Source organism: Diadema antillarum, unplaced genomic scaffold, assembly GCF_040938485.1.
Source record: "Diadema antillarum isolate AM-2024a unplaced genomic scaffold, OU_Dant_1.0 seq00000271_RagTag, whole genome shotgun sequence".
Classification (NCBI taxonomy): Eukaryota; Metazoa; Echinodermata; class Echinoidea; order Diadematoida; family Diadematidae; genus Diadema; species Diadema antillarum.
In genome coordinates, this window is record NW_027271306.1 from 841,606 (window position 1) to 867,502 (window position 25,897).

The 25,897-nt window shown below is 38.5% G+C and overlaps 1 protein-coding gene and 1 long non-coding RNA gene across 2 annotated transcripts; both read right to left on the minus strand.

Moving 5' to 3' along the window:
• Positions 1 to 2,786: 2,786 nt before the first annotated feature.
• LOC139729949 (uncharacterized) lies at positions 2,787 to 13,366 on the minus strand. The gene is made up of 2 exons (XR_011710894.1): positions 13,319 to 13,366; positions 2,787 to 4,194 (listed from the first exon to the last, which is right to left on the minus strand). It is a non-coding gene; the product is annotated as an uncharacterized lncRNA (long non-coding RNA).
• A 1,251-nt stretch (positions 13,367 to 14,617) lies between these two features.
• Positions 14,618 to 23,912, minus strand: LOC139729945 (scavenger receptor cysteine-rich domain-containing group B protein-like). Its single transcript, XM_071640866.1, has 4 exons — positions 23,744 to 23,912; positions 20,492 to 20,671; positions 18,525 to 18,839; positions 14,618 to 14,946 (listed from the first exon to the last, which is right to left on the minus strand). Exons 1-4 carry the CDS (start codon positions 23,910 to 23,912, stop codon positions 14,618 to 14,620), a joined length of 993 nt encoding a protein of 330 aa, XP_071496967.1.
• Between the last annotated feature and the right edge of the window lie 1,985 nt (positions 23,913 to 25,897).

Genomic DNA, 25,897 nt, shown 5'->3' on the forward strand with positions numbered 1-25,897 from the left:
TTAATGTAGAGCAATAGAAACGTTTTATACAAAGGTAGGATTTTTAAGATAATTACTTGCAGTTTTATGATGTGTGTGTGTATTAAGTCTATATTTGGATGGTCCCACTTTATTTTTTTCTTTTCTTTTCTTTTTCATTAATCACATGTATGTATATATATATATATATATGCACATTTTTCTCCTTTTAATGCGTAAGTAATTTTATGGAATTATTTCAGTATAAATTGTAGTATCATTTGATACGTCGTTTATTTTACAGTGTATGATAATTGTGTTTGTTTTTATCTCTTATGTTATGTGTGCTAAGTATAAAATGTTGTATCATGTTACTTTGATCTGTTTTTACCTCTTCACGGACTCACTGAAGAACAGCCATTGGCTGAAGTGAGTGACCGTGTCGAAATGAAATAAACTGAAACTGAAACTGAACTTAACTGACTATAAGAAACGCTCCTTTTCGTACAAAGCATGCTCTTTATACAACAATCTACCAAATACTGTACAAACGTGTCCATCACTGTCAACATTCAAAAGCCAGATTAGATTAATCTTTTAGTAAGTCTATTTGGCAGTAGTGTATATTGTAACATGTTAATGAAACGCATTACCTATTATTATGGATATATATTCAAGACAGATGTATCTGTGTCCGTATGCGTGTGTGTGTGTGCGCGTCTGCGCGTCTGTGTGTCTGCGTGTGTGTATGATGTGCATGCGCGCATGAGTATAAACGCTTGTGTGTTGTAAGGTTTTGACTATGTCTATTTTTTTTTAATCCTTTGTATTTTGTTGTATTATCTTCTATTTCATTGTATAATTCTATCATAATACGCAAAATGTATCTGTACAATCACAGGGCTCTCTTGAAAAGCAGACATCTGGCTTGAACAAGACTTACTATGTATTTTTTAAAGAAAACGTGAATGAATAAATAATAAAGCACGGACACTTTTTTCATTTCTATATTGGTGGGTGCTACGCATGTTTACTACACTTGTGGTTGATGCCAGTACCAAAAAATGTTAAAAAACACCCACAAATGTCAAAATACACATCACAGAAAAGCGAAAACACAAAGTCTTTTTCACGTCTACATAAGTTGGTGTTATTCATGTATTTCTCCATTTTACTTTGCAAATGATACCAGCGCCAACACATTTTCACAATACATTTCACAGAAAAGGCGAAAACACAAAGTATCTGTCATGTCTACAAAGGTGGGTGTTACTCATTTATTTCTACTTTGTGGTTGAAACTATCATCCACAAATGACAAAATACATACATAAAAAAAAGAATTTTGTTTCATTTTTCCCATTTTCAGTTAACTTTCATCGCATGTTTTGAAAGTGATAATTCCCCCCAATTTTTTAGAAATAATTTGTTAGTGTAATCACGCATATTCAATTCATATCAAATGCCATTACACACACACCGACACACAAACACACACACACACACACACACATATATATATATACATATACATATATATATATATATATATATTAAGTACACTTTCACGCAGAACAACAAGTTACACGAGAAAATGATGTGTATACATCTCCACCTCCCCCATCCCCAAACCAGATGCGCGGGCGCGCGCGGGCGCACGCACACACACACACACACACACACACATATATATACATTCGTATACAGCAGGTATAGGTAAGTGCATCAGCAAAAGCCAATAGCCATTTTACCATTTGTAAGCCCTAATTCATTAACTTTGTGGGCAACGTCTGCGAATAATTTACGTTTTTCGGGCGGTGTCCAATTTCTGCATTATTTTGCAGGTGATTTTTAACATTAGAGGTTGATGTTTTTTCTGCATTAGTGGGCGTATCTATGCTTGTAGGCGTCTCTACATTTGTGGGTTTAACAAGGGACCTAATGAATCGGGTGCATGTTATAACACAGGTTATGCACTTGTGACTGTGTGAGCGTTATATCATTTAGGTACTTTTGCTCGCTGTTAGTGTTCGACGGAATCCGAATCCATTTGAAGTTTCAACCCATGTTGATGTGTGCCATGATTCTTCTTTTATTAATGAAAGATTAATAGAAGAGCGGTATTGTTACCAATCTTGTTCAGGGGAAGTATATGGGGAGAGAAAAATGATTTTGTCAGTAACTGCAATTTGCACTTCAAAAAGAAAGACTAGCATACACAGAAATGGAGGCATCATTATCCTTCTCTTTGTGGGTATCGCCCACGCCTCCCCCATTGAAGCCTAGTGGTATTTTCGAGCGCTAAAACGAACCATAGCGTACCGACCCCAGGCGAGCAGTTGCGATCTGTGCCAGATTTAGAGTTTCGAGCGCTCAGTGGGTAGCGCACCTCATAAGCTTTTTTAGAGGGGGTCACACATTTTGTAGCAACGGGTTCATTCACCTCCTCACATATTCAACTATGCAATTCGTACTTACAGAGATCCCGAAAAATAGAACGCACTTTTTGTATTATGACTATTTATTATGTGCCTGTTACCCGCATTGTTCACACACGAATTTTTGGTAAACTTTTGGACTGGGCTCTTTTGACGCACATCGGGGTGTGGTCCAATTTTGGCTCGGGTCGGTTGTTACAGTAAACAGTGTTCGAGCGCTCCTCTGGCGCTGGTACAGCACTGGAACGCACCCTACATTTCAAGTCAAAACAGTTCAAATATCACATTCCGAGGACAAGGTGTAAGGCCTCAGAATGTTGGAAATGTCTTACGACGCTTAAGTTCTATTTCTTAAAGTCTACTCAAACAAGATATGAGACCAACACTAAAATGCTTCTTAATCTTGATTTATTGATGAAGAAAAGTTAAATCAGACAAAGTAAGAATAAGTTTCCTAAGAATCATAGATTAAAAAGAACAACAACTATCCATCCACCCAAACAACGACACGCGCGAAAATGCAAGAACTTCTTGTTGTAAAATGGAAAACTATATGCATGTAACGAACAGTACAAAAACATGTGTTCATTTGTCAATCTAACTCAATGGCGTATCCGGAAGTTCCCATTTTAAAAGTTTTTATCGAGTACATGAGGACTGTTAGTTTGTCGTTTGTTGTTTACACCTACTGCTGTCTCAAATTCGGAGATATTCTCGTTCTTTTTTGACATAGTCGTAAGGTGATGACTCAGTAGTTACTTTTATCAGTATACCCCTAATAATAGCAATATCAGCAAGTCGAATGTCTATTTTGGAGAATGGCATATTCATTTTAAATCGGGAATGAAACTGCCTATGGTGTTGTTACTTTATCGAAAAGATACCAAACTACTCGTGCATGTAGTTACTCTTTTTTTCTCCTCCTTGTGATAGAGTTTCTGGTTTATCTAATATCATCAAAATGAGTATTATACTCTGTGCTACAAAAATCACAAGAGTAATCTGAGCAATAAAGAAATAATGAATAAAGAAGTAAAGGCATGTGATTTTAATAATAGATATCAACTCTTACTGAAACATAGCTGAAGTTGGGTTTAAAGTGTATCTGCTCAAGGGCCAATGTTTTTGTGGCCTTTATTTTCCGAGTCTTGCAACAAATCTGCAATTTAGAACTAAATCGTTGATCAATATTATTTTGAATCATATGAATTACTAAACTTTTTAAATAATCAATTTCTTCTTCAACTTGCATGAAAACTACACATGACAAGTTTCATCTATACTCGGAACGAGAATTTGTCCACACGAAAGTCTGACATGGATCACAAAAGAGTCAAGATGGAAAAAGGAGGCGAGTTCAACATTTTGTAGTCAACTTCTGGACCGCGAAATCACCCCATATTGATAAAACTTAAGGAAGAGAATGTGAAGGGTGTTTCACTATTATGGTAAGGAATAATACCTTTTTGATCTTAAGGCAAACGTAATAACAATTTACCAATTAAATCAAAAGGCAGATGTCTGGTGCGTTTCTTTTCGTGAAGAGTGGAGTTCGATCTTTCAGAGCATTCCAAGGGTAGGCCAATCAAACGGTTCCGGGGTTGAAAGAGGACCGTTACCGCACTGCTCAAGAGGAACACAGCGGTCTCCACTCCAGTCTTTCACCAGGCCTCCGAGACAGTTGCAACCAGCCACGCACACTGCCGGGCAGATTCTACCACCGCCAGGCGGGTTGTCACAGGAGGCGGGTCCGCACCCAGACCCACATTCGAGATACTCCATTCCGATTGGGCAGAGATCTTAGAAGAAGAGGAACATAGTATTGCTCTGATGAAGTATGAAGACGTCAGGTACCATATCTCAATCAAACATGGGTGGGGCATTTCATGCAGCGTTTTGTCAGATAAGCTACTGAAATCCTTGCATTTAATTGGCTGAGAGCAAATTTACGAAAAAAGAATATTCCACAAAACGCTTCATGAAATACAACCCCTCCATTTCATTTATTTATCAATCCAGGAGGGTGTTTCATAAAGCTGTTCTTAAAGTTACGAACGACTTCAGAACGACTGGTGATCAGTTCTTAAGTGCTATACTTATCAGAATTTCAATAATTCAGCACAAGAACTGATCACCAGTTGGTCTTAAGTCGTTTGTAACTTTAAGAACAGCTTTATGAAACATCCCCAGGCTTATCTAGCTAGTTTCCTCTCATGTGAGTCTTCATTACAATGGGGATTACAGTGGGATAAGTTGTTAAAAGCCTGTATCACAGCATAATTATCAAGATTTGCTATAGTAATTAATACTGTAGCGTGGTGTCGCAAGTTGGCCGCTTTGACAACTTCAGCGTTGAAAGATATCAAGTCTATAACATGTTTAAGTTACTTGCAACAGATATAGGATTAGCAACCACAGGAGCAGTAAGAGTATTGTTGAGATCAGACCAATGTCAAATCATTGCATTTCAAAATATGTTTTTTTTTTCTTATCATGGAAACAAAGATTTAGACGAAGCGAAAGCCTTAACGTCTGACATGTCTCGCAAAATCTGAATAGAATTTCCCGTCTTAATTCATCATTACATAAAAAACTCGAAATATTTTATGTTCATCAATACTTTTCTTCTGCTGTAACAATTAAGAGATTACAAAAAAAAAAACACCTAGAAATGTCGCTATGACGACTGGTATGCCTCCGCCAAATTGCATGGTTCTCTGAATAGGTCTGTAGCACAATGTCTTGACAATGTGTGATGACAGTTTCACATAACCGGCAAAATATAAAAAATGACAGGTTTGTCACAAATGCATTGAATGTTCATTTTCCTTGAACCAGGTTTATTTGGATGAATGACTGTATTGTCTAATAAGAGTGCAGGTATTTGGGGATTTGTACCCAACTTTTGACCCTTTTATAAGTTTAAAGAAGAAGTGAAAATTTAGCACTTTCACTTGACCTTTGACCTTTTCGCCTTTGACCTTTTGACAAGAAACTTCCAAGAGAATCTGTATTGGGCAATACACGTACATGCATACACTAAGTTTGAAGAAAAAAATCCTGCAAATTGACCTCGACCTTTGACCCCCTGACCTTTTACCCATGACCCATAGATTCCCTACATGATCACTGTCAGTCAGTACATGCATATATACTAAGTTCCATGAAGATACCTTGAAATAATTGTGAAAAAAGTGCAATTTTAACATTTTCACTTGACCGTTGACCCTTGACCTTTGACCTCATGACCGAAATCTCTCTCTGGGGAACCTTTATTTGGTAGTTCACGTAAACACCAAGTTTCAAGAAAATACCTTCAGCCATTGCAAAGATACAGGGGAAATAGTGAAATTTTGAACATTTGACCTTGACCTTTTGACCTTTGACCTTGAGCATGTGCACCCAAAAGTTGATAGGCACAACTTCGCTACCTCATACATATACATGCCAAGTTTCATTAGGATACCTCTAACGGTTTTTTAGATACGCTTTCCACAAAATCGATTACATAATGCCTCCGGCGACACTTCGTGGCGGAGGCATAAAAAGAAAGAAAGCAAATCATGCACATACAGCTAGCAGCAAAATTATTCAATCCCTCTCTTGCATTTTGGACACTCTGGTATAATGAATTATATTATAACTGCAGATTATTACTAAATCATACAAGTGGCGATCAGATAGTTTGCTACAAGTAAATAACAGATCAGTAGCCTTTGATTTGCATATAGTTACAAACTTTGATCATTCATGTATAAAGAGATATAGTCAAGTGAGCACATTTATGGTCATTTTCAGTCCTCTCGGTGATCTCTGAAGCGTAAGGTGAAATGCTTCGTTGAACATGGTTTGTTCACTCAATGTTTTGATAGGTGACACAATATGACTGAATTTGATGTAGGATTCTTAATATTTTAATTGGTATTTTTCATTGTACAAAAATATTTAAATGAACTCATTTCTAGTGAAAGTTCTACCATAGAGTTTGTACAGAGGTTTAGCCATGATATTAATGATTCAAGGTTTAAATCATGTCAAAAGGAATATAACCCATTGAAATGGTAAGAGGTGTGTATAGAATGGCAAGATATTATTCAAAATTCCATAAAAACAAAAGAAATTAATCGTGATCATCAGACCATAGCACGTCATGCTTCAGTGATCACAGAAAGGTCTGAAATGACCATAATGTGCTCACTGGACCGTATCTCTTCATGCATGAATGATCAAAGTGTCTAACTATATGCAAATCAAAGACTATTGATCAGGTAAGCATTTGTAATAAACTATCTGTTCACTACCTGTATATGATTTAGTAATTGTAATGTTATTTAATTTGCCATAGTGTCCATAATGCAAGGGGGTTGAATAGTTCTGCAGCCAACTGTAGCAAAGGAATAGTTGTGAGGCTGGGATACAATCTCATTTACATCATGCCACATCTCTCATCCCATTTACAGCATCACTATTTCTCGAATTCCTTAATTTATGTTTTTCCCTGATTTCGATATATCTTTGCCTATTTCCCTTATTTCATTTCATGGTACACAACGGGGAAGACGATTTGAAAATGCCATGGATTTTCTACTTATCCCTTCACTTCGTAACTCAGAAACCCTTAAAGGGGCATTCCAGACGATTTCCATAATTTCACATCATGTAGTACATAAATCGACAGCTCCATGTATAGATTTGTGGAATTTATTGTGGTTCTTGAGCAGAGAAACAAATTGAATGAAAATCTTAAACAAATTACACTGAACAGTGTTGATGACATCAGAGCCTCACATATTTTAAAAATGTAGCAGTGGAATTCCATTACAATACCACTTGCTCAACAAGTTCACCTGTGAAGAATCTATGCATGCCTTCTTCTTTTGTTCTGCTTCCTTGAGCCCCATTTCATGCATTCTTATGGTGAGGCTGCCATGTCATCCCTGTTCATTGCAATTTGTTATAAATTTTGAAAACATTCTTATTTCTCATCCCAGTCACTATAAATTCTGAAAATCTGTAATCAGTTTAGCTAATTTATAGTTGTTCAAATGTAAAAGTCTGAAAATCATCCGGAGGTCCCCTTTAAAGTATACAGGATCCATGAGCCTCTTCAGTGATGCCACTGTTCTACCAGAGGGCCCTGCTATTATTATAGGTTTTCAGGGTCTATTTCATAATTTCGTCATTCAAGTTCCTATTCTGAGCATTCGATTTCACGCATTCCACGCTCGCAGCATTGAATCAGCAATCAAATTCAAAATCCGGTCATTCGAATTCACTATCCGAGCATTCAAATTCATTGTCGGAGCATTCAAATTCACTATCGGAACATTCAAATTCACTATCGCAACATTCAAATTCACTATCGGAGCATTCAAATTTAACAGAGGAGCACGCATTTCATCGATGAGCATTCAAATTCATGTCAAGCTGGCGACGGAATCTCGTCGGTCATTCAAATTCGTGAATAAGCAACCATGTTCCAAATAATTTAGTTAGTTTGGGGCCGTGTATGCAAGTGTTTTTCATTTGGCTTTGAATATATTGGGATTATATATGACTATTATTTATTTTGCAGTAGAGATCCACCTGTTCATTGTAAATTTTGAACTCGCGCTTAGCGAAAATGAACATACAGCACATGTCCCTCGGATTGTACATAAAATGGAGGTCCCATGTGTGAGAGAGCACAATTCATGCACGTAACAGATCCCACTTCATTTATTCATCGCAAAGACCAGGGTGTTTAAGGCATACATCCAACTAGACCCCATATGAAAGACCAGCTATTGCAGCTGAATATGGGTTATCCAGCCATATTCTTTGATGGAAAAAGAAACAAACAATCAAACATTAGGCACTGTATAGGCCTACAGACGAGTACAATACGGGGGGTTAGTTGACACCTTCGAGGGAAAAAAAAACTAAACAATTTCGACTACTTGAAACTGATACATGAACATTTTATACGTCTTGCTTGTTGTTTATTGCTGTCTTATTGGTTTACTTTTGCGGGACTATGTGACATCACTGTGTGTCAGTTTGTCTTTAAATTGATAAATTGTCTTAAAATTGATGAATTGTCATTATATGTGGTTGGTGTTGGGGCGTTGTCAGCATGCAGTATCATCACGAAATATGATTAAATTGTCGTTGTGTTGTTTGGGTGCACTGCTGATTGGACCTTACAATTTGAAATTTATTGAGATGAAAAACAAAGAATACATGAACAGAGAACAATGTAGAACCTGTAAACAATCATAATAACACTATATGCAAGCCTTCATTGGTTGTGTTGGCCCTTTTTCCTTTCTTAAAAAGTCTACTCCATTTTCCTCCTTAAATTGATTGCACGAAGTAGGAACTTGATCGCCTAAAAATGAAATTGAACGCTCCAAACAAGCTCATCGGGACTATCACATGACTATCGCATGAATTTGAATGCACGAGTAGGAAAGTCGGTGCTCGCATTTGGAAATGGAATGCGCAATCGTAAATTTGATTTCTCGAAAACGAAATGGAACGCCCATAAGTTACCGCTCGGATTCTGAATTTGAATGCCCGAATATTTTCGCGCGTGTGCGCTGTGTGAATTTGAATGACAAAAGTATGAAATTGACCGGGAAAACCTATATTACTCTAGCATTGCCAGGTACCCATTTATACGCCTGGGTCGAGAGAGACATAGTGGGTAAAAAATCTTGTCCAAGGACGTAAGTACTGGGCGAGATTTGAACTCGGGACCTCCGATCGGGAGTCGGGAGTCTCATCCACTATGCCACAGCGCCCCCAACATGCGACATATCGAGATCTTATCGAGATATGAAGCTCCTACGACTTGAAGGATGATACCAAATCATGAAAGGAGCATTTTTTTTTGTGCCATGTAAGATCTTGCTTCGAATATGCGAAATTTCATCAGGCGACCCAGAGAGCAACCCACTACATCTTCTCAACAGAGATCGTATGCTGAAGTGGTGGGATCCTCAACACGGAATTTCATGATGATTCCACCTCGAGGGCGGCTGAAATCGACCCCACCCACCCGTGGCTTCCACTGACAAAAGCTCAACAGGGGTGGCACGAGCATCTACGTCTCGTGACGGCAACATGCTGTTAACCTCCCGCTCTAACTTCGGTGAACACTGTGCGAGTTCTCGTATATTGAAGTCAAAATCACAACCAATTTCTAACAGTGCTTTGAAAGTTTGTACCGAAAATTTGAATTGCAATGATAATGTTAACACTGGCGAAGCACAAAACGCTCTTCAGGAGCGACCGCATGAACTAATCAAAAGTAAAATTAATAATTTGATGAATGGTTCAATCCCTCCGCTCAGAAAGAGGGGTCTAAAATTTGCCCATTTGAATATTCGTAGTTTAATTTCTAAAATTGATGAACTTAGATTACTTCTGAGACATACATCCCTTGATGCCATTGGTTTGAATGAGACATTTTGTGATTCCATGATTGATGATTCTGAATTGCATATCGATGATTATGTCCTATTACGTAGAGACCGTACAAGACATGGTGGCGGTGTGGCTGTATATATTTCCAAAAGATTCAACTATAAAATAAGAGACGATTTGAATTCATCTACTTTAGAATGCCTTTGGTTTGAATTGCATTATCCAAATAAGCCTTCCATCCTTGTAGGGGAATTTTACAGACCTCCGAATTCTCACGTCGATTTCTTTGACAAATTAGACAGGACTTTGGACTCTGCTCTCTCGGAACATATGAGTTGTATTATATTAGGTGATTTCAATTGTAATTATATGCCACACCAATATGATGTGATTGCCGAAAAAGTTATGTTTTATACAAATATGTACGGACTAAGTCAGTTAATTGATACTGCTACAAGAGTTACAAATACTGCTTCTACTTTAATTGATTTGATATTTGTGTCAGACAAAGAACTTTATAGTGAATGGGAAATATTTGAGACTAGCATTAGTGATCATTATTTGGTATATGCTATTCGGGATTTCAGTGCTAAGATCCATCAAAAATCTGAATGTGCGGAATTTCGCTCATTCAAAAATCTCAATGAGGAGGAATTTTATAGTGATTTGAGAAGTGCTCCGTGGCAGGTCATAAAAGATATAGACGACGTTGATGATGCGTGGGATATGTGGTTGACTCTTTTCAATGATGTTATCAACAAGCACATACCTTTGCGCAAAAAGCGGATAAGAAAACATGCATGTCCATGGATATCTGATGAGATTGTTAAGCTCATGACGGAACGTGATAAAGTTCTCAAAGCTGCTAAATCTAACAATAGTGATGATCTTTGGAATACCTATAAATATCTAAAAAACAAAGTTACTCATCTCATGAGAATAAGAAAAAACAGTATAACACTGACCAAATTTTACAAAATCGTAACAACAGTAAGAAAATGTGGAAGAGCTTGAGGGAAGTTACGCCTAAATCATCACCCATTTCTCCCAATACCATAAAGGTTGATGATGCAGAAGTATCGGACAACGCAAGTATTGCTGAAGCATTCAACAATATTTTCATATCTAATGCTACTAAAATTACAAAAGACCTACAGAGGAATACTTCTCAAATGATATTAGATGAGGACAAAGGCTTTGTTCCATCTCATTCTCAATTTGATTTAAGTATGATAACGAGAGATTTTGTATTGAGACAGATCGAGCTTCTTGGCATAGATAAAGCAACCGGAGAAGATCACATCGGCTGCAAACTTTTAAAGATGACAAAGAATGTTATTGCAGAATCTCTTTGCGATATTATCAACAAATCCCTGTCTACGGGAGTTGTTCCACGTGAATGGAAAAAGGCTCGGGTAGTACCAATATTTAAAGCAGGAGATATTTCTTCGTTGAATAACTACCGCCCCCATCTCAATCTTACCAACAGTGAGTAAAATTATCGAAAGGACCGTACATCAACAACTGAGCGAATTCATGAATGCGAATGATTTACGACACCCTAATCAATCTGGTTTTAGACCATTTCATTCCACATCAACTGCTCTTGCAAAAACTTGTGAATCAGTGGTCTTTGAATATAGATAATAATCAAATTTCTGGAGTTGCCTTCATAGATCTTCGGAAGGCATTTGACACTGTAGATCATGACCTACTTTTACATAAATTAAAGTGTATAGGGTGTAGCAAGACGACTGTAGATTGGTTTTCAAATCCTATCTAAGTGACAGACAGCAAGTGACGCAATTCAAAGGAGCCAAGTCCCACCCTTCAACTATTAAATTGGGTGTACCTCAAGGGTCAATTCTTGGTCCCCTTTTATTTTCAATATATCTACCCGAGTGTACTTCAGAAGGTGTTATAGATATGTACGCTGACGATACGACCCTCACTGTCAGTGCTAATGACGCAACAGTTTTAGAAGAAAAGATAGCTGTTGCACTAAATAAAGTAATGGGGTGGATTAAGAAAAAATCGGCTCGTCCTTAACACTGACAAAACTTCTGTCATGATTATCGGCTCCCGTGCTAATCTCGGGAAAATTGAAAATTTCAGTATTTCATTAGATGGTAGTCGGATTAAAAAGAGTTCAGTTCACTAAATGTTTAGGTGTTTTAATAGATGAAGAACCGAAATGGTCTAAACAAATCGAAAATGTATGTAAACGTACCCAAAAAAGTGTCTGCATGATAAAGAGAGCGAAGGCTTTTTTGCCCCCAACAGTTCTTAAAATTACTTTATAATAGTCTAGTGTTACCACAATTTGATTACTGTTCTGTTGTTTGGTCAAACAGATTTCAATCCCATACAACTAAGCTAGAAAAAAATTCAAAAGAGGGCAGCAAGAATAATTTTGGACAAAACATTTGACACACACCGTCAGCTGATTTATTCAAAAGTCTTAAATGGATGACACTAAACAAATGTTTTGATTTCAGCCGCGTTTATGATGATATATAAATGCGTCCATAACTTAGCACCTTCGTACCTTCAGGTGCACTTAGTTAAGCCTATAGTGATGTACATGAACATCATACAAGGCTAATAGACAGTGGAAATCTATGTGTACCAAGATATCGCTCTGATTGTCACAAGTGCAGCCCAATCGTATCCTCTGTACTTGAATGGAACAGGCTAGATCATTCAATTAGATCAGCTTCTTCCATATTATTATATTCATTTAAGAGATTGTTTGAGCAAAGTTGCTATTTGTAAGTAACACCCGAAATTCATTCTGGGCTTTATCATTCCTGTATAATAGCGTTTTTTTAATTGTTATTTTCAGCATTGTGGTGAACTCTTGCTGTGGCATGTACTTTTTATGTTACTGTGCAATGTACAGTATGCTGGTATGTATCTACACTGTATTATGTCATCTTCTGTATATACGTTTTGCTATTTTAATGTACATATGTTCATCAATATTATTCAGGGCTCCATGGAAGACCGCTATTTATTGGTGAATGGACTACCCTGACAAAAGATTAGAAATAGATAGATAAATAAATAAATAAAATCTCACAGTAACTACAACATCTTGCTTTTAAACCAAATTATTATATGTATTCAATGAATTCTTACTAAACATGCGACATATCAATGCATATGTGCATATATCGCCTGCTGGCATCAGATTAGAACGTGTATAGTGAATCTGGTGTCTTGATATTGGAAAAAAAGAAACACATTAAATATATCTGTATATCTTAGTTAAAAGAGGATAAGGCACCGATCTACCAGAAATATGTCCCTGGAATGTTTTCACGATGAAGGCTTAAAGTTTTTGTAATCTCTGCATGTCTGTATCAGTCTGTCTGTCTCTGTCTCTTTGTCCGTTTATATGTGCCTCTGTCCCCCCATTCCCTCTGTCTCTCTCCCGCCAACCCCCCCCCCACCTCTCTCTCTCTCTGTCTCTCTCTCTCTCTTTCTTTAATTTTCTTCAATATGACCTACCTGGCCCACTCGGACATTCTTCCAGCGGTACACATCTCTGTCCGCCTTCCTGCTTGAACACTGTTCCCGCTGGACAGAAACAACCTGCAACACATTGTCGGGTGCATATCTGGGGGCCGGGGTTATCACAAGTCGCGGGACAAGCCGTGCCGCATCGATTGTACGTCATTCCCGAGGGACAAGTGCAACTCACCTGCTCATTCCGGGAGAAGAACTCCGCAACGCAAGTGCAGGAGTTTGACCTAAGCAAATGTTAGGAAATATGATTTCATGACTACGCGTACACAAAGGAAATAGAAATGTTGCGTTCTAGAGGAGACCAGACTCCATTGTGCTCGTTATTTGACTGTGTCGTATAACTACCATGTCTTAACATTGATTAGTCTTTAATGCAAGAATAACGGAAATTGTATTGAATCCAAATCAAATAATTCCATTTTCACATAAAGTAGAGCATGGTGACATACGTAACGCTTACACGGGTCATAATAACCGGGGGATTACTTTCGTTATTTCATACTCCCATGAAATTATGAAGGGCCCTATTTTGAAACTACAAGTATACTGTACCTGCATTCGGCCAGGGGAACAGATCGCAAGTTGCAAATGTGCAGGGGTCCACAATGCACTGCACAGGATTGGAGCATTGCTCTACTTAAAGAAAAGCAAAGATTTGAAAGATAAAAGAATTGATAAAAACTTGTTAGAACATCGGAGTGGTTAATGCTGGATAATCAGTGGAGGTAAAATTAAAACGCAGTTTTAAATTGAAATTAAAATGACCCCATTTGAGTCATTTTTGTGACCCCGATGCTTGGTTATTTAAAGTGACCACGGAGAACATGGCCACTTTTAACCCCGGTTGTAGTAGGTGCATAGTTGGCCACGGAAACGGGGTTAAAAATTACCCCGTTGTGGTTATTTCTTTTAAGAGTGCATCATTAGGATTGTACTTGGTGTTTGTATTTGAGTGTGTGTGTGTTTGTGTTTATGTTTGTTTGTGTGTGTGCGTATGTATTTGAGGCTTTCTTATCGATATGCAGTGAAAATCTATTGCTGTCATCATTGTTTTAGACAAGAGAAAGCAAAATGCCCTTGGCATTGAATTGCAAAATGTAATAAAGCATTAGAGTATACCATAGTATACGATTTCATATGAACGGATGTAATGGTTGTTTATTCATATTCTGTTAACCCATACGCAACAAAACAAATTTCAGGTAGAACCGTTCACTTCTGGTGACAGCTATGTGGGCGGGTTTTTTGCCACTCCATGGAAATTAAGGAACGTGACAAATTTCACTCACCTGCGCATTCAACACCAGCGTCCTCGCTGTGATGGCAGTTATGCTCGCCATATCCGTCGTGCCCGCATTCTGTCAGGTTTTGTTCACTTCCCTCGCATTGCAAATCATCAAAGACTATCTGACCCTGACCTTCACCGAAGTATGCTCGACTAACGGCCCTCCTTGCGCTCGGGTAGCCCAGCATCCTACACACCACATGGGCGTCGTTGAGGTCCCAAAAGTCGTCACAAACGGTTCCCCAAGCACCGTCGTAGAAAATCTCCACACGGCCCTCTCTGGCACTCGGCCCACCAGCGAGTCGGACGTCAAAATTCACGTTTTCTTTTGTTGGGTACAAAGACATTTTAAATCGTAAGTTTCATTCCCATTTTGCTCTTTAAACTTTACTTGCACTGCTGCATCACCTAGATGACAAGGAGTTGTGATTGACAATACTCGTCAATATACTCGAGTATACTATCTACTCTTCGTTTTCAGGTCAGCTCGTCGGCTATAACATCATTTGGATTGGGCCGTGTTTCTCATCCATTGCTATCCTATCACATAGAAATTGTGACATATACTTCCTACTTTACTCTATTTTCATATCTCGTTTTGTTAGTTGATTACCATTGCAGATTTATATTCATACTATTGCCAAAAAGATGCGTCGATTCCACACTCGACAATTTTGCTGTAGCTTTATTCCAGTCATGAAAAACCATTCACTTTCAACTTCGGTGTTTTACCTAAGCTCAACGTCAAAGATAAAACCAAACACTTTCTATGGTATTCTATGGAAAATAAAATGTACCCTTGTTTACAGTCTGGTAGTATTACATAAAATATTTCAGCATCGTCATATTAAGGAATGCATGTTTTCTGACACGGAGGGAAAAGTAACTGACAACTATGTAGCTTGAAAAATCGAAGTGCAAATTGAGTTGTTTATATTGTGTATGTTGTACTTTATATCCCAAAGGAAGTCAATCAATGCGCTTTTATATTGGGAGGCAACATACTACATAAGTTGATGACAACGTGATCGTCATGTAAACACAATGTATATATGTGAGCCATAGGAAGTGTATCACTTTCTTAACTGTTAAAGAAATTAAAACCATTCACTTTCAACTTCGGTGTTTTACCTAAGCTCAACGTCAAAGATAAAACCAAACACTTTCTATGGTATTCTATGGAAAATAAAATGTACCCTTGTTTACAGTCTGGTAGTATTACATAAAATATTTCAGCATCGTCATCGTCAGGGGCTACGGTACCAGGAGACTTCAACAAGCCATCAACAAAGTTCGTTCTCTCCCCAGATCTGAAGTTCTCAAACCGCAAACCAACAAGCAGGACACCAATGACAGAATACCCCTCGTGACCACTTTCCATCCCAATCTACCCTCTCTCCACAATATCCTTCGTGATAACCACCATATCCTTCATACCTCTGATCGTCTCTTACAGGCCGTCCCAGATACTCCCATCCTGGCATACCGACGCCCCCACAACCTCAAGGATCTCATCGTCCGTGCTGAAGTACCCTCCCTCACTGACAATTCTTCTCCTTTACAGCATGGCACATTCAAATGTTCAGCCAGTAGGTGCATCATTTGTAGCATACACATCCACGAGAGTGACTCTGTCACCAGCAACTCTACCGGCCTCTCTCACCACACGAAGGGAAACATCACTTGTACCACCACTAATGTCGTGTATCTCATCACTTGCAGAGTTTGTAGAATCCAGTATGTTGGGGAAACCAAGACAACACTCAAAAGACGCTTCTATGGACACAGATCTACTGTCAACACAGCCAAGCTCGACACTCCAGTGGGCCATCATTTCAATCTACCTGATCATTCCATCACTGATATGACTCTACAGGGCATTGAATCTTTAGGCACTCGTCCAGACACAGTCAGAACCAGCAGAGAGTAGCTCTGGATGAGACGTCTTCACACTATCCAACCCCATGGCCTCAACATCCAGGAGGGAAATGACTAACCACCTTTTATTTCCTTTTATTATTATTACCATTGTTAAACTGCAAAACCAGTATCCCCTACAGTCAAGCCCTCAGACTTCGCCGTATCTGCTCTGAGGATTCTGAGTTTTCTTTCCATGCCAGGAACCTGAAGAGACATCTCGCAGCCAGGGGCTACGGTACCAGGAGACTTCAACAAGCCATCAACACAGTTCGTTCTCTCCCCAGATCTGAAGTTCTCAAACCGAAAACCAACAAGCAGGACACCACTGACAGAATGCCCCTCGTGACCACTTTCCATCCCAATTTACCCTCTCTCCACAATATCCTTCGTGATAACCACCATATCCTTCATACCTCTGATCGTCTCTTACAGGCCGTCCCAGATACTCCCATCCTGGCATACCGACGCCCCCACAACCTCAAGGATCTCATTGTCCGTGCTGAAGTACCCTCCCTCACTGACAATTCTTCTCCTTTACAGCATGGCACATTCAAATGTTCAGCCAGTAGGTGCATCATTTGTAGCATACACATCCACGAGAGTGACTCTGTCACCAGCAACTCTACCGGCCTCTCTCACCACACGAAGGGAAACATCACTTGTACCACCACTAATGTCGTGTATCTCATCACTTGCAGAGTTTGTAGAATCCAGTATGTTGGGGAAACCAAGACAACACTCAAAAGACGCTTCTATGGACACAGATCTACTGTCAACACAGCCAAGCTCGACACTCCAGTGGGCCATCATTTCAATCTACCTGATCATTCCATCACTGATATGACTCTACAGGGCATTGAATCTTTAGGCACTCGTCCAGACACAGTCAGAACCAGCAGAGAGAAGCTCTGGATGAGACGTCTTCACACTATCCAACCCCATGGCCTCAACATCCAGGAGGGAAATGACTAACCACCTTTTATTTCCTTTTATTATTATTACAATTGTTATTCTCTTTTTCATTTTTGAATTTCATTCTGTTCTTTCCTTGCGCTTTTTCCATTTGCAGACCCGTTTATTCTTAATCAATTCCTTCCTCTAGTCCGAGTCTCTTTTATACAGCCCATTTCTACCTAAACATACACACACTTGGTTTTGTTGGTTTATACATACTTGTGCTTACTATGCCTTGCCTGCTTATCTACATACAATGTATACAATTTTCTCTCCCCCACTTTTTTCATATGTGTTTTATTTCATTTCTTTTATCAATATCTTTTTCATTACTGTTATTTCAATTGTCATTATCATTACTGAGTGTGTATATACACTTTTATATGTTTGATTACTTCCTTTTGCTGCCTCTTCCTGGTAATCCTTTCAGGGTTCTCTGCTTGCTCAGCCCCCCCCCCCCCCTTCCCCTTGCTGTTGCCTCTTTCACTCTTTCCCTTTCTTTATCCCTCTGGTGTTCCTTATCTTCTTTGATGTTGCCTCCCTATTCATCCTTTTCCTTCCTTGGTTGCCCCCTTGATCCTCTTGATCAGCACTGACCCTCCTCTGCCTTTTGTCTGTCCACTCTCCTCTGCCCTTTCTCTGTCCACCCTCCTGCTCTAATCCCCCTCTCTTTACCTGTTGGGCTCCTTGCCCATGACCTCCCACCCTCTCCTTTGTTTTCTTTGTTCTGTGTACCCAGCCTGTCCCTGTCTGTTCTTGTGTGTAGTCCTTATATGTGATTGCTTTCCATGCTTGTTTGTCATTTTGCCTCTGACGAAGATTCTGCTAGGATTGAAAGCTCAGGCCCCTTTTGACTCCATTTTAATCCATTGGCTCGCCTTTATTGGATAAGCAGTTTCCAGCAGTTTTTTTTTGCCACAGAAATTAAAAGACATAAAAAGAAAAGCATTTGACAGGGAAATTTGAGAAATATTGATTCATCAAGTCTTACAGTATGTATATTGTGAACGGGAAATTCTGCCCACTCACCTTGACATACAACACCAGCGTCCTCTAAATGACGGCAGTTATGCACGCCATATCCCGTGTGACTGCATTCTGTCAGGTTTTGTTCACTTCCCTCGCATTGCACATTATCAAGGACTATCTGACCCTGACCTTCACCGAAGTATGCTCGACTAACGGCCCTCCTGGCTCTCGGGTAGCCCAGCATTCTACACACCACCTGAGCGTCGTTGAGGTCCCAAAGGTCGTCACAAACGGTCCCCCAAGCCCCGTCGTAGAAAATCTCCACCCGACCCTCTCTGGCGCTCGAACCATTAACGAGTCGAATGCCAAAATTTCCTGGTGTTTAATCGATAAAAAAAAAAAAGAAATACAATTTTCAATTTCTCTTTATTTCTTGAACATTTTACCGTTATTTCTGCAAGAATAACAGAACCAGAATGTCTCAAGTGTGACGATTTGTTGAAGAAAAGTCAAAATTTGAGAGTTAAATTTAAAAGAATGAAGAAAGTGAAATTCGAGACAAATGAAAACAAGTAAATATTTTCTTCACTTTATTCTTTCCATAATTTATAAGGAATGCACTTCGAGTTGTCAAGCTGAACCTCAATAATGTTTGCTTGGTTTTGTACTAGTTTCTAGGTGTTACAAAAAACATTTCCCACTTTTGATCCTTTATAGTTCAAAAACTATATGTCAGATTGACATGAGCAATAGCTGAATAGTGTACAATTTTGTTGGAGGTAATTTGAAAATGAAAGCATGCTTCAGTTTCGTTAAATTCAACATTAATTTTTTTTCAGTTAGGTTTCAGATTTTGCTCTATTTTCAACCCTCTGTACAAAACTTCAACTTTGCACAGGGGTTATTGGTGTGTATGGGAGTGTGTTGTTGATACCCAGACAATGGTCCTACACAATGGCCAGGATTGGAATGCTCTATTACACATTTCTGAGGAATTCCACTATCACAGCTAGTCTTTATTTATTCTGAAATGTGGTGTATGCAAGCACATGGAAACATGTGCTTATTTTTTTTTCATGTGCATGCATTTCACCCTGTATCATGAAGTCAGACTAGCAGTGCTGAAGACAATCCACATGAATAAAAAGCATTTATGTGCCTTGCAGCAAAGCTCTGAACAGGTGGTATCCAGGTCCATTGTTCAGGGTCATTGTAAACACACACTCACATACACACTATTGGTTCCTGTGTAAAGTTCAAGTTTTGTACAGAAGGTTAAAATATGATCAAAATCTGGAACCTAACATTGAAATAAATCATTGATTTCAAGAAACTAATATATTTTTTCATATCTAAACCACCTCCAACTAATTTTGTACACTATTCAGCTATTACTCATATCAATGACAGTTTTATCTGATATATAGTTTTTGAACTATTAAGAATCAAAATTGGGGAATGTTTTTGTAACACCTAGTACAACAAAAGCCAGGTACAAATAGTATACAAGATAAAGACACATAAGATTTGATTGAGAGAAATTAATTTCTACAGTAACATGCTTAAGTTGCTATATTTCAGTGTCCTCCGGCAGGTGACCGATGTTTTTTTAGGAGTTTCTTTTTCTTGGGTGAGACTTAAGCGAATTTGCAGGTTATATAAACCTAAATGGCTGCTCACGTTATACGCATATACTATAGTTTGGCTTCAATAATTAATTTTGTTTTCTCCCGATATGCGAAACTCTGACATGGATCACAAGATTCAAGAAGAAGAAGAAAAAGAAGCCTATTCCATATTTACGGTCATATTTACTTTAACATTTAGATAATAGGGAATAAGACATCATTTCTAATCACAGGGCAACTATGAAACGACTTAACTATCATACGAAAAAAAAAAAGGTTCGGGCCAGTTTCTATTTTGGATAGGGAGGACTAAAAGTGGAAAAGAGAGTGAGAGAGAGAAAAAATGGAGGACTGGGAGTTTTCAGGAAAGTCGGTAATGGTTTGAAAGTGGATCGTTACCGCACTGAGCAGGAGTAACACACCGGTCCCCGTTCCAGTCGATCACCAAGCCTTCAGGACAGTAGCAGCCAGGCCGACACACTGCTGGGCAGAATCTACGGCTGTTGAGCGGGACGCCACAGCGGGCGGGCCCGCACCCTGACCCACACCCGTTAAACGTCATCCCAGGTGGGCACCGATCTTAAATAGGAGAGAAACATCACACATCTCTGATAAGGACTCGGGGATAACTATACAACAACAATAGTAACACCAACAACAATCCTAGACATTTCAGCCATTTGTTCTTCTGGGCTCTTATACTTATACAATATCCCCTCATGTGATTCGATATGAGCGTGGGGAATAATTACCGAGTAATATGAATTTCAAGAGCCAATATAGGCCTATCATCAGTGCTTGCTGTAACATGCTGTCGTGAGTTAGACTGATATATGATAACTTCAGTGTTCAAAAATCGCAGTTCAATAGGTTTAAATTGCCCGTAACAGATATCATGGATATAGTATAGGTTTTCCCGATCAATTTCATACTTTTGTCATTCAAATCGATTAATGTGCATTCAAGTTCACAAAACGCACTTACGCGAAAATATTCCGGCATTCAAATTCAGAATCCGAACAATAAATTTCATTTATGGGAGTTTTTTTTTTTTTTCGTTTTCGTTAAATCAAATTCACGCTTGGGCGTTCAATTTCCAAAATAATGCGAGCATTGCATTTCCTACTCCTGCATTCAAATTCACGCGATAGTACCGTCATAGTTCTAATGAGCTTGTTTGGAGCGTTCAATTTCATTTTCAGGCGATCAAGTTCCTACTTCGTGCGATCAATTTAACAAGAAAATTGAGTAGACTTTTTTAAGAAAGGGGAAAGGGCATTTACAACCAATGAAGGCTTGCATTCTTGTATTCTTTGTTTTTCATCTCAATAAATTTAAATTGTAAGGTCCAATCAGCAGTGCATCCAAACAACACAACGCCACAATCGATGATACTGCATGCCTGACAACGCCCCAACACTTATCACACAATTGAAATGCATCAATTTAAAGACAAACTGACTCACAATGATCTCACATAGTCCCGCACACCGCAAAAGTAAACCAATGATATAGCAATAAACAACAAACAAGACGTATACAGTGCTCATGTTATCAATTTCAATGTAGTGGATTTTTTAAAGGTGTCAACCCACCTTCCGTATTATGCTCGTCTGTAGGCTATACAGTCCCTAATGTTTTTTTTATTCATTTTCCATCTAGGAAGACGGCTGGATAGCCCATATTCAGCTGCAATAGCTGGCCTTCCATGGGGTGCAGTTGGATGTAAGGTGGGACCATTTCACCGGGTTAAACCCCCTGCTCTTTGAGATTAATAAATGATGTGGAATATTTCACGTGCATGAGTTATGACTCTCTCACACATGGCATCTCCATTTTATGTCCTGTCCGAGGGGCTTATAGATGTGCCTGTATATTCCTTTTCGTGGGACCCGAGTGCAATTTTTTTTTTTGATGAACAGGTGGACCTCTACTGCAAAATAAATAATGTTCATCGTGGATCCCGATATATTCAAAGCTAAATGAAAAAGACACACACACACGGTCCCAAACTAAGTTAATTCAGGACTTCTTTTAAAATAATTGAATGCAGTTATTTCGAACATGGTTGCCTATACACGAATTTGAATGACCGACGAAATTTTATCGCCAGCTTTACATGAATTTGAATGCTCATTGCTGAAACGCGTGCTCCTCTCTTGAATTTGAATGCTCCGATAGTGAATTTGAATGACCGGATTTTGAATTTTATTGCTGATTCAGTTTGGAAATGTTTTCACAAAAAATGATCAGAGGCAAATTTCTAAGAGCCGAAAGTGTCTTCGCCAGGCGCGTTCTTCACTGAACAGGAAAAAAAAAAGAAAAGTCATTTTGTGCATAAATCGCGGTGAGATTGTTGCAAGCGGTACTTCTATGAGGAAATCGATTTATGACACAAAACAACAACAACAACAACACCAACAACAACAACAACAACACACACACACAAACAAACAAGCAAACAAACAAAACCTCCTATGCTGAAGAGATTCTTAGTTGGTCACGGCTCAACTTATCATCACGTGTTAGCGTGTTAACACTTTTCTTCAGATTTGAAAACCTAGGATTCCCCCGTTTAAAAAAAAAAAAAATAATTGTGTCTTTCATTTGTCTTTCCTTGTTCCCGTTCACGGTACACATGGAACACGAATGGAGTGGATATGCCCATAAAAATCTCTCAAATCGGGATAGTTCTCTCAATGATATCATCTATCAATCACTGCATTATCAAACAGTCAAATCTGCCTTAGCGGCCACCTGTCTAAGGAGGTCACTCTTTTCGTTTCCCATAGGTGGCCGCTATAGACACGTGTGACTGTATATTAAGTAGGCCTACTACAGGTACAGAAAAGTACAATTCGGAATTGAAATCAACTAGAATAGAATTATCACAACATTGATCTTGTTGTAATAAAATTATTGGGAAGTTTTCCTTCGTCCTGTAAGATCACAAAGCAACAACACTATCTTCACTTATTCAAATATTAGTTATTCAATCATATCACCTTGACAGAACATCATTTGTTTGCATGTTTGCATCAAATATGAACGTTTGTGATAAGTAATCGAGTGACTGCATTTCGCTTAACCATAGAAAAGTGTAGTTGCTGATTCTTGGATGTACATGTATTGCCATAAGTCATCTTACAAAGATATGAAGCTCCTACGACTTGAAAGATGATACTAAATCATGAAAGGGGCTTTTTTTTTTTTCGTGCCACGTAAGATCTCACAGTACCTACATCATCTTGATTTAACCAAATAATTAAGTGTATTCAATGAATTCTTACTAAACATGCGACATATGCGCTCGTATCTTCTGCTGGCATCAGAGTAGAGCGTGTATATTGAATCTGGTGTCTTGATATCGAAAAAAAAATGAAGCAAATATATCTGTATATCTTAGTTAAAAGAGGATAAGGCACCGATCTACCAGAAATATGTCCCTGGAATGTTTTTGCGATGAAGGCTTAAAGTTTTTATAATATCTGCATGTCTGTATCAGTCTGTCTGTTTCTGTCTCTTTGTCCGTATGTATCTCTGTCCCCCATTCCCTCTGTCTCCAATCCCCCCCCCCCTCTCTCTCTCTCTCTCTCTCTCTCTCTATCTCTCTTTCTCTATCTTTCTTTCATTTTCTTCAATATGACCTACCTGGCCCACTCGGACATTCTTCCAGCGGTACACATCTCTGCCCGCCTGGCTGCTCCAACACTGTTCCCGCTGCACAGAAACAACCTGCAACACATTGTCGGGTGCATATCTGGGGTCCGGGGTTATCACAAGTCGAGGGACAAGCCGTGCCGCATTGATTGTACGTCATTCCCGAGGGACAATCTTCTGCAGGCATCAGATTAGAACGTGTATACATAGTTAATTTGGTGTCTTGATGTTTCAAAAAAAATGAAGCAAATATATCTGTATATCTTAGTTAAAAGAGGAAAAGGCACCGATCTACCAGAAATTTGTCCCTGGAATGTTTTTGCGATGAAGGCTTAAAGTTTTTGTAATCTCTGCATGTCTGTATCAGTCTGTCCGTCTCTGACAGGGGTTATCACTGTGTCTTTCATTTGTCTTTCTTGTTCCCGTTCACGATACACATGGAACACGAATGGAGTGGATATGCCCATAAAAACCTTCCAAATCGGGATAGTTCTCTCAATGATATCATCTATCAATCACCGCATTATTACACATTCAAACCTGCCTTAGCGGCCACCTGTCTATGGAGGTCACTCTTTTCGTTTCCCATGGGTGGCCGCTATAGACAGGTGTGACTGTATATTAAGTACTACAGGTACAGAAAAATACAATACTGAATTGAATCAACTTGAATAAGATTATCACAACATTGATCTTGTTGTCATAAAATTATTGGGAAGTTTTCCTTCGTCCTGTAAGATCACAAAGCAACAACACCATCTTCACTTAATCAAATATTAGTTATTCAATCATATCATCTTGACAGAACATCATTTGTTTGCATGTTTGCATCAAATTTGAACGTTTGTGATAAGTAATCGAGTGACTGCATTTCGCTTAACCATAGAAAAGTGTAGTTGCTGATTCTTGGATGTGCATGTATTGCCATAAGTCACCATTACGAGATATGAAGCTCCTACGACTTGAAGGATGATACTAAATCATGAAATAGTCTAGTGGGATTTGGGGAAAATATGACTGTTAGAGGCATTTTTTAGTAAAAGTTGGGAACCGGTCTATTTTGTATAATTCAAGTACGCTGAATCCAAAAATTCCGGTTCCCAAGCGGAATTTTGAGTCTAAGAGCATCTAATTTGCATAAACAAAATGGCCGCCAATTCATTGCTTTTTAAGGTGTTTCGATGATCTAATTTTCATAAAATCTCCCTAGACATGCAGAAATAGTAATAATTTCAGAAATTAAGGTGCAAAGACAATAGCTAGGTCATCATTTGTTCATAACTTTCACTTATATATGCAAATTAAGAAGTGAAATATGCAAATTAGGCGTTGCCGCTGATACAGTATCGCATTACCGCATATATGCACATGTATAGTACCCACTTGTTCACTTCTGTTTTTAATCATTTTAACAAGTTACCGGGCAAACAAAAAGTACTTTGTGTCGCCGGAATCAAATCAAAATAAATCAATTCAAAAGAATTCAATCAATTCAAAAGAATTGAATTAAACTTATGCAAATATCTATGCAAATTGGTATACAAGAGGATACATAACTGGCCGGATTCTAGATTCTACAACGCGTTGCTGCAATATATGGATCTGAATCATAATTCTGAAGATAGTTATCATTGTATTAAGAGGTTCACGATTCCTAGTGTGCTAAAGAGATACAAGAACCAACCTTATGTATCAAAACAAAACATGCATCTCATTTGCATAATAAATTATGCAAATATTTTTCCATTTTCTCAACATATTTTCCCCTTAAACAATGTTTTGCTATTAAAATGTACCTTGGCGTAGTGAAAAATATAGATATGCTATCGGTCAAACAAAGTGTACATGTTGTCATCTGAGTCCGAGGAAAATCAAGTGCTGGAATCAACCAATTCAGAATAAAAAAAAATGAATAACAATATTTGTAATAACGTATGCAAATTGGTATGCAAGAGGCTTTACTACGACAGGCTTCGAGATTCTACAACACATTGCCGCGATATATGAATCTGAATCATTATAGTTATAATATCAAGACGTAAGTTGATGATTCTTTTGTGATAAAGGAGATACAAGAAAAAAACACAGTTATTAGAAATACCCTAATAATCTAATTTGCATATAAATTATACAAATAGTTGGCCA